General features: G+C 40.3%; 1 protein-coding gene across 1 annotated transcript; it reads right to left on the minus strand.

The window, feature by feature from the left end:
• Window positions 1-13,220: 13,220 nt before the first annotated feature.
• LOC146697329 (granzyme A-like) lies at window positions 13,221-15,972 on the minus strand. Its single transcript, XM_085476023.1, has 5 exons — window positions 15,870-15,972; window positions 15,544-15,685; window positions 14,723-14,861; window positions 13,668-13,937; window positions 13,221-13,583 (listed from the first exon to the last, which is right to left on the minus strand). The coding sequence occupies exons 1-5, from the start codon at window positions 15,931-15,933 to the stop codon at window positions 13,422-13,424; spliced, it is 777 nt and encodes a 258-aa protein (XP_085332149.1). The 5' UTR covers window positions 15,934-15,972; the 3' UTR covers window positions 13,221-13,421.
• Window positions 15,973-19,475: the final 3,503 nt, after the last annotated feature.

A 19,475-nucleotide genomic window follows, 5' to 3' on the forward strand; every position in this document is an offset into this window, starting at 1 on the left:
TGTGCGCGTACCTGTGTGTGAGTGTGTGTGTCGTAACAGTTAAAGCACTTTGTGTGTGTCTCTGTATATGTGACTTCCTGCCGGTCATAAAAGTCCATCTCCTCTCACCCAAGCTACACCAAACTCCTCTACAAAACATGGTTATCAAGCCACAAGCACTGAGACTCCCACTCTACTTCCATTTGTCAGTTTCCACTGGGCCATTGGCCTCTTGTTATCTTACCTTTACAGCTAAGCATGTGGAGGGTCTCCTGCAAACCTACTTCTAAATTTTGACAGTAATGAGCCTTTCTTACATTCAGGGATATGGGTAACAGACTTCTCCTCTCTTTCCTATCTGTTCCATACAGTCCTAACATCCCCCAACTGTGACTTCCTATTTCCTTTTATGAGAATTTACGCCAGTGTCCTGTTATATTTTAGATAGCAAGGAGCAGACGGCTGAGTTTATTAAACTCCACCGAGACAGCGGTGACGCTAATCAGAAGGCTAGACCGTCCAATTTCACGGCCGTTTACTTCCGGCCTACCCGACCTTCTGAGGACCCGGCCCACGTAGACCGCGAAGGCCGGGTCCTCAGGAGGATGCAGCCCATGAATTTGGACACGACCAATTGGTTCATCCTGCCACTCCAATAAACACCCTTAATCCTCACCACGAGTCCAGCGTTTGGGTCCTCTCTTCTCCACATCCACACAGTAACTCCTGACAGTATTCTGTTTATTCGAACAAAGTAACTTTATTCTAATTACCACCTATTTAAACAGTAACTGTAACAGAACACACACACACACACACGCGTGGCTACAAAAAGCATCTGGTTGGTGTGTGGCATCTGCATATTGAGTCTGTGTGTATAATTTTGAACTCATGTGGATTAGAAAAACTTGGAAATAAATTTAACCTTGTGAACCCAACTCTTTACAGATATATGATGCATGGGGATTCTCTGATGGAAAAACAACAATTCAGAGAAATCATTAATGCATCCAAATTTCTCAGACAGAACATTTCTTCTTATCTCTCGTTCATGAGGAGTTGAATGCACTGAAACCCAATGTCGTGCAAAGCTTTTATGTTGAGCTCAAAAGATGTGGTCAGCAAACTACTTAAATGGAAACTGATGCATTCTGATACGCTTGTGGTGAAATTTAACATGATTAATAAGTGGCTGTGTGATGGGGGTTCACCACATTGTGTGACATGTCAGCCCAATCTCACGCTCGAGGCGCAATATGCTGACAATTTGTCAATTCCTGAGGAACGCAGAAGGTCACCTTTCGCGTTCTTATGCTACGTGCAAGGTTATGGATGAAATCCAGTAGAATGACACTCCCGCGGTAATAACCCTAACCTTATCCCAAACCATAACCTTATCCTTAACCTTAACCAGCACTTTATTGACGTTAGATAGTGTTTTCCAAAGCGATGTAAGTAAAATGTATGTACATAAGTAGATTCATTCCAAACGGTTCTCATGTTTCCTCATTTTTCCGATCTCGTAATATAGGGACATGTTGGGTGCCTGGAAGTGTAATATATTCACTATTTTTCACATAGCGTAAAATGTTACACTTTGGGAGTGCGAACGTGTTGGACATGTAGGTATGTCACTGATGTCACAGACATAGGTGGAAATGCAAACTTCACAAAGAAAGGCCCTTGCAAAATAAACAGTAAATAGAACATCTATAAACAAAATATCCCTTCCAGCAAGTTTGGAACTAAGAGTATTACATTTCTTCAAGGGAAGAGAGAGATAAAAAGGAGTAAAACCCTAAGTCATGATAATAAGTATTGCACAATACTTGTGTCTGAAGCTGTGGGAAGGGAAATGTGCTGTGGAACCTGTCCCAGCTGTCTTAGGATGAGACAGCCAGCTTGCCTGGCTGGATGATGAAGAGAAACATCCATCAAATGAAAACACTGAAATTCCTCAGGCAGGCCATTTCTTCTTAGCTTTTTGACCAGATGTTGAATGTTGTTGTGTTTAAATGAAGTCTTTCAGTTCTGCCAAGAAAACAGGACACCTATTGAGACAAAATAATGTCAGAAACTTGCTGATGACTACCAAAGCCATCCTGTCGAGATGGGGCATGTACATATATTTAAGTTTGTATGTATATTTTTGACCTCATGTGGATTAGAGAAACTTGGAAATAAGTTTAACCTTGTGAACCAATCTCATTACAGATATATGCTGTATGGCGTTTCTGTGATGGAAACACAACAATTCAGAGAAATCATTAACTGAGAGCCATGCTAGGCTCAGGGAGACTCTGCTGACTGTCTGTCCCGCGGTCGTGCAAGGACTTCATCAAGCTTGGTTGTCTGTTCTTTGTGTGTTTTGATTAAAGAATGTTAGCTACCGCTCACCGCTCGTCTGCAGGCTTTATTTAAATGGAAAACTTCCACAACAAGCGGACAGCATCGCTAAAAAAAAAGATTTAGAGCAGAAGTTTTTGGCACTGCATTTTGAAATGAAAACATATTGCATTTATTTACAATTAAAGACACAGAGCAGAAAGTGTGTTACTGTTTTACATCCACAGACACACAAGAAAAGAAGCAGGCAACATGAGGTCAAGTTATGGCAATTTTATTTGTGTATTTCAGTACATGTATTTAGATTAGAGTTTTTTAAAAAACAAACAAACGTCCCAAGAAGAAGGATGGGGTGAAAGAAAGGTGGAGAGAGGGGGAAGGAGGAAGAAACTATTGATCTCCTCCAACTTGATGCTGCTGGGTCAGTTCTTTCTCAGCAGTCTGCTCCAGAATCCCCTCCTGTCCTCGGCTTTCTTTTCTTTTTCTTTTGCCTTCAGTTCTTTTAAGGTTTTGTTGAGCTGCTCCTCGGCATCTTTAAATTTTTCTTTCAGCTGCTGTTTGGCCAGTTTCCCTCTCTGTTTGAGGAGCTCTTTAGCTTCCTTTTTGTGCTTTCGTATTTCTTTAAGTGCGTCTTTGCAGTCTTTCTTGGTCACCGCAGAGCCGGTCATTTCTTTCTTGAACACCTTCACCTCAATTTTCTCTTCTGCAAGTTCTTCTTGCACTTCCATCAGTTCCTTCTTCATGTTTTGAGTGTAACTCTTTGTATCTTCCATTTCTTTCTTTACTTCCTGTATTTTAATTTTCTCTTCCTCCAACACTTTTTGAGCTTCCAACAATTCTTTCTTCATATTTTCAATCTCATTTTCTGCCTCATGTTTATGTTTTTTCTCCTCTTCAAGTTGTTGCTTTACATGCAGGAATTCCTTCCTTAGTTTTTCACCTTCAGCCATTACATTTGCAGCTTCTTGTATTGCCAACTGCATTTTCCTTTTTTCCTCTTCAAAAGCTTCCTGCACCTCCTGTAATTCCTGAATCACATTTCCTGCCTCCTTCTTTGCAGTTTGATATTTATTTTTGGCTTCTTGTGCTGTGGTTTTCTCTTCCTCCAATGGTTTTTGAGCTTCCAACAGTTCTTTCTTCATGTTTTCATTCTCGTTTTCTGCCTGTTGTTTTCCCATTTTCTCTCCTTTAAGTTTGAGACCCACATGCAGTAATTCCTGCAATACTACTTCAGTTTCAAACTTTGAATTTGTAGCTTCTCCTCTTGATTTTTCTGCCTCTTCTTATAATTTGACATTTTCAGCCTGTATCATTTGAAATTCTTCTTGCAGGTTAATCAGCTGTACTGTATTGTATGGTGAAGCACTCGCCGATCCTCTTCTCGTTCTCCCTCGATTCATTTTGGCCTTTTAAACAAAGGAACCAACGTATTGTAGAGGAGTGAAGTGAAGTTTTTGATGTTTTCTTCGTCAACTGTCGTTTGTCCTGCACAGAGATGCTGCTGTAGATGTGTCTCTAACTGTGTCTGGATACAATGAAAAATGTAACTAAGTGCTTGTGTTGTACAGTTCTACTAAACAAATAACAATTATGACTCTGATGTGTTTCATGTGTAGCAGGATGACCTCTATACAGCAGTCGCTGCAAGCATCAACATCGCCACACTTACTTTTCTTTAAGCAGGCGTGCTGGGGTCCTCCTAAGGAAAGTTTGAAACTTAATTTCCTTCATGCTGGTGAACTTTTTACCAAATATTTTCATCAAAGCTTCTCCATCACTGACAGGGATTGTTTGGATCTTCACACTCATCTCCACGAACCCTAAAAAATGAGTCTCTGCTCATATAATGCCAGGAGTGTCTCCATATTTCACAAAAGTCTATGCAAACATGTAACAGTATCCCATATTCATAAAAATATTACTGATATTATAACAAAAGCTGTCACCAACACAACTGTCCCAAGTGCTTTTTTTATTAGTTATTGCAAATGCTTGATTGCAGTTCTTGCTAGATGACAAAACCACTTATTAGGTTTAGAAGGAAATGACTTTTTCTACATGAGGTAAAGTTGGAGAGCTGTTTCCCCAAACTAAATGAAATCATCATTTAAAAAACTACAATCTGTATTTACTCTGAACATCTGTGTTAACATTTGAAATTGGAAACATGTAAGTTTAACAAACATGTTAAAACATAAGAAATCAGGAAGGGGCATGTATAGGAATTTCTTTTACTTATGTATTAATCACATTATTTTATTGTATGATACCTTGGTGCCACTGGATTTTAACATGTCTCACACTCATACAGTAAGACAAATGGTGGGGGTCTAGTAAGGAAGTTGGGGGAAGCAGACAACTCCACAGGAAGAGTCTTTTGTCTCTTTGAGGACTCTGGTAGGTAGCAAGGGAGTGTGAACCTTAAGGTGTGAAACAGCTGTGTACTGCCTTTTGTTCATGGAGAAGGTATTTAAGGCATCAAAATTTCTCGGACAGAACATTTTTTTTCTTATCTCTCGTTTATCAGGTGTTGAATTCACTGAAACCCAAAAGATGTGGTTTCACCATGAGTCAGCAAACTAGAGAAATGGAAACTGATGCATTCTAATAAGCTGTATTGAGTGTGCCGTGACACTCGCACTGATGAAATATACACCCAGTTGTTGGTGCCACAAAGCCATCAGGATTTCCAGGCGGCTCATTGCAACCCCATGGCAGGGCATATGGGATGAGATAATACTCTGGAGAGAATAATGGCCCGATTTTATTGGCTGGGCATCTGGGCATGCCCGGAGTGTCAGCTGGTTAACCAGCCAGCTGTTCCAAAAGTGCCATTGTACCCGTTACTATTAATGGAGATCCCATTTGAGCGCATTGGTATGGACCTCATCGGGCCATTTCACCAGAGTGCACGCAGCTATTAGTTCTGGTGGATTATGCAACGCAATACCCGGAAGCAGTGCCGCTGTGCACCATCTCTTTAAAGAGTGTGGCTCAGATATTGTTTGAGGATGTCTCCCAAGTCGGGATTCTGAAAGAAATACTGACTGACCAGGGCACTTTGTTCCTGTTTCGCACACTAAAAGAGCTGTATGAATTACTGGGGATTAAATCTGTTTGGACCAACATCTACTACCCGCGGACTGATGGGCTGGTGGAGCAGCTGAATAAGACTTTAGAGTCCATGATTTGTAAGTTCATTCACGAGGATGAACACAATTGGGACCGCTGGTTAGACCCTCCTTTGTTTGCAGTGCAGGAGGTGCCCCAGGCCCCCGCAGTATTTTCTCCCTTTGAATTACTGTATGCCAGTAAGTCGAGGGGTATGCTTGACCTTATTAAAGAAAACTGGGAGGTTCGAGCCTTGAAAAAAAATGAAATTCAGTACATGCTGAACCTGAGAGCAAAGCTACACACTTTGGGGAGGTTGTCACACGGGTGGCCGGTGTTTGGTTGAATGTGGCCCCGGCTTCAGGTGGGGATGTGTGGCAGGGGTGTGGTCTCTGCGGATGTTGCTTGGGATGCAAACATCGCTCGCCTCATGTGCCTTTGGAGGCGTGTTTCTGAAGCCTTGGATGTACAGGCTAAGTTGGTGGAAATAAGCGCTATTCTTTGCAGCAGTCCAGAGTTGGCAATCTTCTTGACTTGGGGGCTGCTCAGCTGTCTGGACCAGGCCAAGGAGGCACTCCAAGCTTGGGAGTTGCTGGAGTTCTCCGGGATGCTGCAGCCGGGGCAGCTAAGTCTCCACCAGCAGTCCCTGCGCCTGCTGGTTTTGCTTCGTCTCTGTTTGAGGTTGTCACGCCTGCTGGGCCTGCTATGCTGTTGCCCACAGTTCCATCAGTCACGATGGGGAGTCGTGACTGATGGAATAGATGGATAGTTAGAACGTAATCTAACTAACGACACAGGGGAAGAACAACTGAACTTGGAACACAAAGGACAAGAGACTGTCAAACTAAAACAGGAAGTATGAGAAACACACACTGGGACACAGACAGAAGAAAACCCAGGGAACAGAGGGAGGAGAGCAAGGGACAGAGAGCGAGGGTGAGAGAGAGGGCGAGCGACAGAGTGAGGAAAAAGAGAGGGAGAGGGACAAGAGAGGCTGGCAAGGGTGAAATAGCAAGGGACAAGAGAGGATGAGGGGCGAGAGTGATGTCACAATCAGTTTGACATTATGGGAAAGTGGAAGTGATGTGAAGTTTTGATTTAGCTAGCAACACCTGGAAGCAGACAGATGTGACACCATAGATCTTCTTTATTGAACTTACGCATAAGCTTCATGCGGTGTTAAGGCCTAACAGTGTACAAATCTGATCAGGGGTAAAGTTGGTCCTCTTTTCTAAGGAGCTGTAGTTGTTTTCTCACAGTCTGCACTGCCTCGGTTTTAGGGATACAAGTTAAAAGGGAGAGCCCATCAAAGGACAATTTGATTTTACCTGGATCCAGTGTAGGTTTTTTGACCTTGTTGGTGAAGTCAGTAGAGGTTTTGATGTGATGGGCTGTGTTCCCCACAAGGGGAGCTAGAATGGTGCCGCGGTGCTTGGAATTGTTGTAAGTGGCTGAGTTTATACTGCTAACGATGGATGTGAGTGGGACTTCTTTGTGGATATTCGAAAGTCCGTACATACAGGTTATAGCATTCCCTGGGCACACACGGTGGAATGTAGGGCGGTCAATGGCTGTACTAGGCAACTGATGACTTTCTTTTTGTAATTGTGTTACGTTCCCCTAAAAAATGTATAGGGGATTAGGGAAAGTAACAAAAGCTGTCCAGATTGAAAAAAGGAGGCCGGGAGGCAGAATCGTTAAATTAAAGAGTATTATTAATGTTTCTATTAATAACTAATAACTAAAGGAGACAGACAAGCCACTATCACTTTTTGAAGCAACAAAACAAAACTCAGGTGTTGGTCAATAAACTGAAAAGTAAGTAACATGCGGGCACGTGCACACACGCACACATACACACTCCTCTCCACAGAGCAGGAGCAATCAATCACCAAACACACAGCTCACTAGCTGCAATCCAACAAGTCTCTCTAACACTAGAGCTCACCTTTCTCTGGCCCTAAGTACTTCCAATTGCTGATGGGAGTCAGCGGAACAGCCTCCTCTATTGCCGTTGGCAGGCTCCCGGGGGTCACCATGAGGTCTTCCAGCTCTTGGTACCTCAACAGTTGTGGTCCAGGGTCCTCCAGCTGGTCCATTGTGCGGCGGGGGCAAGACACTTTGGGGTTACCAAGACTCTGTGGCGACTTCGGTCTCGGTTCTACTGGCCCGGGTGTCGCCAGGACGTAGAGCTCCATGTCCATTGGTGCGGTGCTTGCACGGCTCTGAAAGGGCCTTCCCAACGCTTTCATGCCCCCTTGCAACAGTATCAGGTGGGGGCTCCCATGGAGCGGGTTGGAGTGGACATCCTGGGGAACCGCTACGTCCTGGTTGCCATGGACTACTTCACTAAGTGGCCTGAGGCCTATGCAGTCCCTGACCAGAGTGCTGTTACCACCGCTGAGCGAGATGTTTTGTCGGTTTGGAGGAACTGCACAGCGACCAGGGCCGGAATTTTGAGGCTGTGGTATTCAAGGAGGTCTGTCAGCGGCTGGGTATCAGGAAGACCCAGACCAGTGATTTATTAACCTACCTTGAGCAACATGAGGTCATTGCCATTGAATGCATGTCATAGTCAGGATGAGGAAATTGTTTCTCAATTTCTCTGACCTGCCGAGAATCACATTCCCCATTCCTGCAGGAGTGTGATCCCAGGATCACTTGAGTCATACTGTAAACAAAAACAGTTCATGTATATAAAATGGTAATGGATCAGGAGTGTGTAAAACAAACATAAAATAATTACATTTTCTTCATCATATTTGGAAAATTTCACCTGCACTGTTACTGAGCCTTAAATGAATTTCAAGATATTTTCCCACAGCTAAATGAAAATTTCAATATTATAAAATGTTTTAGATTATGAAATCTATTACATATTTCACGTGTATGTAGCTGTGATGTATTGAATAGATATTGTAGCTTTAAATATGTCGGAGATGAGCAGACTGAGATGGCAGCAGCATGTCTCCTTGTTGAATGTCTGCTTTGAATTTGTTTTTGTTGTTGCTGTTTTTTGTTTTGTTTTGTTTACTATTTCTAATGCATTTTCATTTTTTCCAACAAGGTTTTTAAGGGTATTTTAAATTATCCTGTAAATTTTTGGAAAGGGGCCTATTTTGGGGGGCCTCTGCTACTACTAGAAGTTGTCTGTACCACACCAGGGCCTCTGCTGCGAGCAGAAACCATCTGAGCCTCACCAGGGCCTGTGCTGCGCGCTGAGGCCATCTCAACACGTTCTCATCTACACCAGCGGTCCCCAAACCCCGATGCACGGACCGGTACTTGTCAGTGAGTCGTTTGGTACCGAGCTGTGAGAGTTGAGGCTCGGGTGTGAAATTGATGGTCTTCAGGGTTTTTATCAGTTTTTATCATTATGTTTTTTTAAATTGTTTTTATCGTTAGCTCGGTTTCCCTGGGTCTTTTCCCGTGTTATGAATAAATCTTCTCTTTTTTTTTTTTGGTACCAGTACTGGTTTTATTTTGTTGTAATTATCTATCTTCATCACCCTAAAGACCAACCCATGAAAATATTGTTGGACATAAACCTGTCCGTGGCACAAACAATGTTGGGGACCGCTGATCTACACCACACCGAGGCCTTTGCTGCTTGCTGGACCCATTTGTATCACACCAGGGCAAGTGCTGCTAGATGAGGCAATCTGCACCACACCAAGACGTGTGCCACTAGTTGGAACCAGCTACTTTACTCCAAGGCGTTTACTGTTAGCAGAAGCTCATCTGCATCACATCGGGCCCTGTGCTGTTGACTCAAGCCCTCTACACCACATCGGTGCATGTGTTGCTAGCAGAAGCCATCTGCTTTGCACCAGCACTTGAGCTTCTGGCTGGAGCCTTACTTGCCAATCTAGGTTTGTACAGCCTTAGATGGTCCACAGTCTACATGCATCATTGCTGTTGTACATCCTCCAATGTATTTGTAACAGGACATGAAGCTTTTCATTCCTAACAGAAAGCCTTTTTTACTGTCCAGCACTCATTACTTCAGCTTAAACTTGTTCTCAATTTAGGCAAAACACAGCTCATGTTGTTTTCTAAATCAAGGAAATGGGCCCAAACGATTTCTTCAAGTAACCACTCTTGAGGGTAATAAAATAGAGTTGGTTCACACGTATAAATATCTGGGTATCTTGATTGATGACTCGCTCACCTTCAAACCACATATAGAGAATCTCATGAAAAAACTGAAGTTTAAACTGAGTTTTTATTTTCAAAAGTAAGTTGTGTTTCATTTAATGCATATTGCTGCAACATTTTTACCTGTGCTGGATTATGGAGATGTTCTATATATGAATGATTCTGCTCAATGTCTTCAAATGGTTGGTACTGTGTATCACGCTTCTTCCTGTGTATGTTCCCTGCTTGCAATGAAAGCTGCTGGGTGTTATTCTCTTCATCCGCAAGGTTACTTGTTGTTTTCTGTTCCATTTGCCCAAACTGAAGTTGGCAAAAGAGCTTTTTTCCATTTAGCACCCTTGGTTTGGAACGAACTGCGTGACCACTGGAAAATGACTGAATTCATTTCATTTAGTGCTTTTAAATCAAAACTAAGAATCGTTGAGGCCAAGTCCATAACATGCAAGTGTTTTAATTAGATTGTTTGTAATTTTTATTTTATTTTATTTGAATTTTATTTTTATTTATTTTTGCATGTGTGTTTAATTATGTAATTTTTGTAACTGTGAGACACTTGCTGCTGCCTATCTTGGCCAAGTCTCCCTTGAAAAAGAGGCTTTTAATCTCAATGGGATCTTCCTGGTTAAATAAAGGTTAAATAGAAAAATAATAATAAAGTTTTACATTAATAATTATAATAAAGCATTTTATATGATGCTTGAAAAGATTCTGGGCAAAATAAACTGACATAGTTTAGTATCTACTTTCTTATTCCAGTTCTGAACCAAATGTAAAATAAAATACCTTTAAAGAAGATTATTTTGTGTTTGCTATTTTCATTAATCTGCCAAGCTGTCAGATCAAATCATGTCTTACAGACTTTTTCCTTGTGATCTCTTGTTAAATCTCTTTATGTATCATCTTTCACACAGTCAGTTAAAGATAAATATTGCAATATTTTGAAATTTTAAGAAAGTAAACATTCCTACTCTCCACATTGGGGAGCTGTCAGGACCCATTGTGGATGGATTAATATCCCGCCACACATAAATCGAGCACTTCTCACACGAGCCATGAAAGGCAGTGAGTGTGGCTCGACTTCGTTCCCTCCAACAATCTCAGAACCATGACCTAAAGCAAGAAAAAAATATCCAGTCACATAACAAAATGATCACATGATGAATTCAAGAACAGATGACTGAAATGAACACCCTGTGACAACTGTTTCACATTACATGTGGAGTACGTGTTTTACACATCACATGTAATACATTTAATACATGTAATACAATAGTATATGTTTCATACATTACTGATGTATTACATTCAAATTGGAAAAAATATTTTTTTAATCAAATGTAAAATAAAATTCAGGTGAAAACATGACAACTTTGTTTCATTCCAACATGATTCAGTCTAATAAACTGAACATCCTTAAAGTATAACAAAATATACAGGAATTTAAGAATATATATATGCACTAACAAACTGATAATTGCCCCTGTAAACAAAGGTGTCACCGCCTGCTGGCCATCAGAAAAAATGCAGGTTTGAAGCACTTTTGGATTGGCTTTCAAGTCTGGAAGCTATGTGCGTCCACTTTTATGCAGTTACTGCAGTAACAACAGCAAAAATGCCAAACAATGATGTGTCAACAATTACAGTGACTGTGTCTGAGGCTAAAATGGTTTTTAAGGGATCACTCCTCTTAATGTTTGTGCCATCTGATACCTGAAGTGGAAAGGACTAACATGTACAGAGTTTATAAATAGATAAATAAAAAATGTGAACAAAAACTAAAATATCATAAAATATATGCTATAAAATAATTTTATACTAGAAAAAGACAAATTCAAAGAAATGATAATAAGTTCAAAAAATAGGTTGCCACTTTAGCAAGATAAACAGTGCCTGTTTGCCAAAAGATTGATACAGAAGACTGGATTCAAATCTGATCTGAGAACAATTACTACATGTCTTCAACTGGTCTTTTTTAACAGCACCTTATTCCTTAAAAGCCCCTAATATAAATATATTTTATTTAAAAAGCCCCAAATTACTTTGAGATTATTGCCCACAATCATTTTGCGTAGACATCTGACCACAACTCTGTCGCTATCACCAACAGACTCTAACTGGACAGCTGGACAGTTCACATACTTGAAGCAAAGGTGGACTGTGCTTTCACTCTAATAGCTAAAAGACTGGGGCATAAACATCCTCTTACTGTTAGGTGAGCACAGTCAGTTACACATATATGGAAAACAATCAAATCAAATTTTAAAAATCCACCTGTAGAGATTGGCTTTTGTAGAATATTTCTCATCTCAAAATTTCTTCCCTGCTTTCTTCATCTTTTTTTGTATTTGCTTTTTTTGTTTGTGTATTTTCTTGTGTTATGAATTTTAATTTTCTTCATAATGTTTTTAATTCAGTTTTTGGTAAATTAAGTGAAGCACCTTCTAACTTTGGTTTAGAAAGGTCCTGTCAAAATTGATTTTATTATGAATAAAATTATCATTGTGCTGCTCTCTACTGCAGTCAACTTGTCCTGCTCCTCTGCAAATGTATCAATACTTATATTCATGGGTCCACAAAACACATCACTTTTTGATTAGTAGCTATGTATCACATGGTGTTGCACCACACATGAAACAATAAAACCTTGAATATTAATTTAACACCTGTGGTCAAATGTATCATAATGAATAATAACTACATTGTGTTATTTGGGAAAAAAAAAAGAGGCCTTGAAATGATAATTGAAAGAGTGTTGGGGCATATATGATATATATAGATCATGAACGTAGTACTGGCATGTCCTCTGAAAATGTGCACGCTGAGTAAGTCCTAGTCCTAGTCATAGTCTAGTGGGCTTTGGGGAAATTGTGCACTCTTCCTGTATAGAAACCTAGCATTTGTCTGCTGTGGTGTATGTATAGGAGTAAAAAGACGACAGAGTTACAAACAATGAAAGAAAGAGAGAATGCCTCCAGCTATATTATGAAGTAGAAGGTTAATAAAAATATCTTATTGTCATGGTCCTTGGTGTTTCCCAGTGTTCTCTTGATGTTATTTGCTGTTCTGGTTTCTAGTTTAAGTCACTGTCTTCCTTGTGTTCCATGTGTCATATTCTTTCAGTCTGTCTCTCAGTGTCAAGTCCTCGTCTTTTTAATTGTCTCGTTTCCTGTTTTATTTTGATAGTCCCCGTCCTACATGCAGTGAGTGTAGTTTTGCTTCCCCTTTCTCGTTATGTATAATTTACCCCAGCTGTGTCTCCCTCCTGTTTCTCATTCCCTGATCGCTCCTGTCTGTATATAAACCCTGTGTTTTATCCTGCTTGTTACTGGTCTGTCTGTGTTCCTCCATGCTGTCTTACTGCCCTGCTTCATTCTGTGTTTCTCTCCCCATGTTCTCCTGCAAATTTAGGTTTGAGTTTTGTTTTATTAGTTTTCTCGGTTGAGAGTCTTTCTTACTTCTGTTTTTTTGCACCCTCACTTTTGGTTGTATGTCACCCTCCTGCAACAAAGTTCACTCACATCTCAGCCTTGCCTGCATTCTGGGTCCTTATGTCTCCTCCACAAGGCTTTCCCCGCAAACTTATGGGGTTTTTTAAGCAAAGATAGATGGAATAAAAAATCAACATAAAAGAGCATGCTCAAAATTTTTTTTTCATAGATGAAAGAGAATTTCATCAAGCTAACAGAAAATGAAATATCAGAAAATAGAATATGAAATGATAAAATGGATAATGGTCAAGTAAGCAATCTACATTAAAAGCATGGACATTTAATATCAAAGAAAAGATTTGCTTCTTGCTCAGCTTGTATGGATTGACACCTGTGGGTTTATAACATTTCTGAGGATTGCATTGTTTTTTTGATCCACTTGAGCCGTTTCTCTGAGAGAAACGAGTATACTCCAGGTTTTTTAATGCTACCACAACCTCTTCCAAAAGAAGTGACGCCAACCAGCACGCCATCGCACACAAAAGGTCCTCCTGAATCGCCCTGACAAAAGAACAAAAAGGTGTTGAGTTGGATGGATATTTTAATATAGATATTTACTTCCTTACATACTTTCTATATACTTACTTGACAGGTATCAGCCTGTTTTTCACTATTTGAACCAGCACATATCATGTCACTGGTGATAACTGGGTTGTGGTTGTAATAATCACGAGAGTTGCATGTCTGTCTACTGACCACAGTCACATTGACAGACAGGAGAACATCTGATGTTTTCTTGTTTTCAGTTTTTCCCCATCCAGCAACCAGACACTTGCTTCCAGCTGGAGGGTCCTTGACAACTCTGGCTAACTGGAGCCATTGTACTGTCTTGGTTTGCTTTACTGGTTTCTTCAACTGAAACAAAATTAAAAAGAAAGATATTGATAATGACTATATTAACTTTAGAGAGCTGGCCTTAAATTTTGTATATATACAGCACTGTGCTACAGTCTTGAAACACCACTCATTTATTTTGTCATGGTCGGCCCCGCAAGGCTACATGTGTTTTGGTTTTGCTCTCTCACTGCTCTGCCTGGGTGGAGCTCACTCCAAGCTTCTGCTTTTGGACCACGCACCTGCTCCTAATCTCGGGCCACTTCTTAAGGCAGTGGCTCTGAGCTCATCATCGCTGGACTATTGAGTTTGATACGTTAGTGTAAATCCAGCTCGGTGAATTCTAGTGTGCTTGTGTATGAACCTATTTGTGACTTTCGTCTCTCTGTGCTTAGACTTCCTGAACCGTGGAAACTTAAACGTGGATATTGGCAGTTTGGAGTTGCGTGCATGTGGAAGTCTCAAACAGAGCGAACGAGTGAGAAGGATCTGATTCTCTCCCCTAAACCTACCCGGTAGACCACTGGAACCCCTGGCTTTCCTTCCATCTGTATATATATTCTGCACCTGGTGTTTTGTGTAAATAAAAGAACTGCTAACTTGTGATTCCAGTCTGAGCCTGAGTCGGATCCATTTGCCGTGACATATTTGTACATTTTGCTTGGAAAATGTATAAATAGGCACAGTGATTTATTGATTTATCCATACACACACACAGAAATACATCATATAAGATTAAAAACAAACGTATTCACATAAATGCATCTTTTTTAAACTTGGTTTCAGACAATGAATGATCACTTTACCTTGAGCAACATGAGGTCATTCTCCCTGGATCCCTGGTAATAGTCAGGATGAGGAAAACGTTTATCAACCTTTTGGGCCTGCTTAGAAGCTTTTTCTTTTTTCTTGATCGAGTGTGCTCCCAGCGTCACTTTACTCATACTGTAGAAGAAAAAAAAATGTATTAGTGAAAGTTCACTTATAAAAAAGATTAATAGGTCAGATTAACCCTTTTAAATAAAACAATTATAACATTATCATAGCTGCACAGTTATTTCATTATATGTGTATTATTGTATATAGTTGGGTTATGGTTATTTTAGAGACATAGATAAAGCTGCATGGTGTCTTCCTCCAGGTGAATAAAGAATTTCAACGATATAACAATTTGCAGTTATGAAATTTCTGAGTGCAGTCTCTAAACAGTGATTACCACACTGTTTAGATAAACATTTAATCTTTTTTTTCTCATTTGGATTATGGCCAACATCAATATTTATGTGCAATGCAGACAAATCTACTTGTGTTTTACAGGCTTTTCTATAAAAACAACAGACAATATGTTTGATGCCAATTTGATTTGTATCTATGATAAGGAAATGAAGAAATTCTAAAAAATGTAAAAAAAAAAAAAAAATGACAATGACTAGTGCAAAATTCTCTGTGAAGATATTAATTACTACAAGAATATGGACAATCTATAAATAAAAAAATAACAAAAATTTTTACATTAATAATTATAATAAAGACTTTTTCCTTCTGATCTCTTGTGAAATCTCTTTATGTATTATCTTTCACACCGTCAGTTAAACGTAAATATTACAATATTGTGAAGCATTCCTACTCTTTGCAGTGGGCAGCTGTCAGGACCCATTGTGGATGGATTAACGTCCCTCCACAGAAAGATTTTTTGCTTTCCACATAGGCCATGAAAGGCAACGAGTGTGGCTCGACTTCTTTCCCTCCAATAATCTCAGACCCACCACCTAAAACAAAAAGAAAATATCCATCACATAACAAATTCAGCAGATGATGCAGTCAAAAACAGATGAGTGAAACAAATACCCTTCACCAACTGCTTTTGTAATGCCGAGTATGCATTCTGCTTATTTAAATGAATGAGAAAATTGTCTACAGGTAAATTAAAGTACCACATAAAATATTAATCACCTGGCTGGATGATCACGAGGAGCATGCATGAAACGAAAACACTGAAATAACTCTGGCAGAACATTTTGCCCTTTGTCTCTCATAGATGTTGAATGCACTGAAACCGTGACGCTCAGCTTTATACAGAGAGCTGAAAGGATGTGGTCTGACAACTGAAATTAACAAGTCAGCAAAGTGGGCTCCTAAACGATTCTAAGGTTGTGATCAAATATATCATTACCAACCTCACCCCATTCACCATCACCACCAATAACAACAACAACAACAAGAACACACACATATACTTACCCACTTTTTGACCGTGAGAAATTTGACTTGGTGTATTTCCCATGGATGAATACTTCATTGTCCTTGGCTTGACTGTTAAACTAAACTTAGATTGTTGTAATTTTCATTCTGTGCTTTAAAAACTTCCATATTTCATGACATAGTATCTGTGGTGAGGCATGGTCAGTGGTGCCGTGCGGACCCACCTGCACGGCATCCGCAATCACGCCTGCCGTGTTAAAAACACGGGGAAGCAGGGGTTGTTGTGAGTTGTGGTGTGATGAATGTGCGGCTGACAGCTGAGAGGTGCAGCCGAGTGTGCAATAACGATGGCTTTGCCTAACACTCTCTGGACCTGCCGTGTCTCTATCACACACCACTCATTCAAACTTATGGGACAATTGAGAGAAATGTGTAGGCTGAGACTTAATTTTTTAAAGTTACTATTCAAAAACCATGTTTGGACAATGTGTAAAGCAAACTAAAAAATAATTTGTTTATGTTTGTACTGTTTACTAATAATTGATCAACACTGTATTGCCAGCAGTATTTGTTTGTCTACCTTCACACACATATGAACTTGAGTGACAGTAAAACAGTAAAAATATGATGTCATTCAGTGGTGCATTTGGGTAATCTCAGTCTCTCACTGAATGTGCTCCTGTGATTAGCTAGCACGTTATGGAGTGGGTGCAAGGTATTGTCCAGCGTTGTCCTTATGTTGGAAAGCGTCCGCCTCTCTGACACCACAGTAAGAAAGTCCAGCTCCATCCCCACATCATTTCTGGCTTTGCCAATCAGTTTATTGAGTCTGTTGAACACAATAAATATGTCACAGTGGGGTACGCCGGTGTGTTTTGAATATAGACCCAAATGCAGACACTGAGCGAGGAAACAAAAGCGAGCCTTCATTAGGGCTGACGACGAAAAGTGCAAACAACATGAACAGTGACGAGAACTAAACTAACACCTAAACTGGAAAGAACTAATACTAACTATGAAAACAGTGAAAACTATAAAACCACAATGAAGACTATGAATACTAAGATGAGACGTGGATGGTAAACAGACAACCTGACAATCAGCAAAGGAAGACAGGGGACTAACATACACACAGGAGGTGATCAGAAGAAGTGGAAACACAGGGGAAACAGCTGACTAGAACGAACATAATGACGCCACAGAGGAAGTGAAACAAAAAACAATGACAAAGACACACAAAACTCTTTCAAAATAAACCAGGAAACACTGTGAAAATAACAATAATCAAAGAATAAAACGAAAACACACAAAACACTGGATCGCAAACCCAGTTCCGTGACAAAATAGACCGAGTGGGTCCGGGGTTCCTCCAGGTGAACCACAATGCCAGGCCTCATGTAGCAAGAGATCCAAGAGGATGAAGAAACTGATACTGGCCCCCAACGCCCGACTGACCTAAATTCAAAAGAACAGCTATGGGAAATTTTGTTTAGGTACATCTGACACCACCAGGTTACGCTGCAGACTGTCCATGAAACCAGTTATGCCCTGGTCACCTCTTGTAGGAGACCCCCCCAGGACACCCTCTGTCATCTCATTGGGAGCGTGCCCTAGCATACATAAAAGCACATGAGAGCAGGGCTCTAGACTAACTTTTTGTCACGGTTGCACTGGTGTGCCTAAAAGTTAGGCCCCCAAATTTTTCAAGCGCATCGCTTTACACCGCAGTTGTCAAGCAGGCCCTCTGACCACTGGTGGCGGTCAGAGGGCCCAGTGGCGCCAGTGTCCGGCAGCCTCGCCTTTGTCAGTGCGCCCCAGGGCAGCTGTGGCTACAATGTAGCTTGCCATCGCCAGTGTGTGAATGTGTGTGTGAATGGGTGAATGACTGAATGTAGTGTGAAGCGCTTTGGAGTCCTTAGGGACTAGAAAAGCGCTATACAAATGCAGGCCATTTACCATTTACATTTTACATGTGCACTTTTTGGGCCGTCCATACAGACAATATTGTCTGTAAATGATTAAATAACAATCTTGTCAACAAGTTACTGAAAAAGTGCTTGTGTTTAAAGTGCTTTGGGACTCTTTGGTAATATTGCAGACAATGTTAAACTTAATCATCACATCGACCTCCTCTGATGACCCATTTGCGATGGGAAACTGTTCTTAAAGTACACTGCGAGAGAGAGAGCTGTGCATGAAGTATGATTTTAACGTGGTGGAAGCAAAACAGCAAAAGTAAGAGAGAATTAATGACGACATTTATCAAATGTGAAGCGTAGTTTGAATCTTCTTTTGCTGCTGGTTCAGGGAATTTTTGTTAAAGAGAGACAAGACCTAGCGCAAAAAGGATGTAAACACAAAGCGCGCATCCGCGCTCTGTGTTTACGTTGCTGAAATCGTTTTGTGGGCTTTAATCTGAGATTCTGGCATTTCTGGCAAAATACATTTATATTTAAAAGTCGATTCAGGATTTAATTAATTGATTTCTCTTTATTCAAGCTACTCACCTCTATCTATCTGCCTGCACTTTCAAACGTACACACAAAGGACTACAGGAATATCTGGACTGCGGCTAATTAGAGAGGTCCCACCCCTGACTATCTCTGACTGGTTTAGACCATGATAGGGGCATAATATATGTCAGTTGTTGACCAGTGTTGGTCAAGTTACTTGAAAAAAGTAATCAGTAACTAATTACTGATTACTTCCCCAAAAAAGTAATCCCGTTACTTTACTGATTACTTATTTTCTAAAGTAATTAGTTACTTAGTTACTTTTTAAAAACATGATTTACAACCTGAATAGGTGATAAAGCGATAGATCTTTCAGCCCAATTCTACTTTTTCTACATAATCCATCATACAAAATGTAATCAAATGGAAAAGTCTTTTTTTTTAAACTTGTTTTATCAGTTTTAATCTTTTAACTTTATGCATCAAGCAAAAATTCAATTATATGCAACATTCTCTGACTGGAAGAAATTAGTTTAACATTTAAACTTATTTTCTGCACATTCCAGCACATAAAATAAAATATTTTTTGTGTTTACACTCACTCTTTCAAATAGATGCAAGTAAAACACAGCAGAAAATAAATAAAGTCAAAGACTCAGCGGTCCTGTTGCTCTATTTTCACCTGTAAAGCAGGACTGAGGTAGGCGGAGGTTTACCCTGGTGCAGGTGTGCCGCGGTCAGTTGAAGAATCCGCGAGTTTCTCTGTGAGTTTCCCATTATGTCGTTGTGCACTCGGTGCTTGCTTGGAAGTTTAGGGGGTTTTTTCGCTGTAAAAAGAAGTTTTCTTCCCACGCACGATGGACGCTAATGTTTTTGTCACTTTTTATGGAATCAAACTCAAAGT

The sequence above is a fragment of the Copadichromis virginalis genome, linkage group LG12 (assembly GCF_057382275.1).
Source record: "Copadichromis virginalis isolate Kocher_CV1m ecotype Utaka linkage group LG12, C_Virginalis_male_GT1.1, whole genome shotgun sequence".
In the NCBI taxonomy this organism is placed as follows: Eukaryota; Metazoa; Chordata; class Actinopteri; order Cichliformes; family Cichlidae; genus Copadichromis; species Copadichromis virginalis.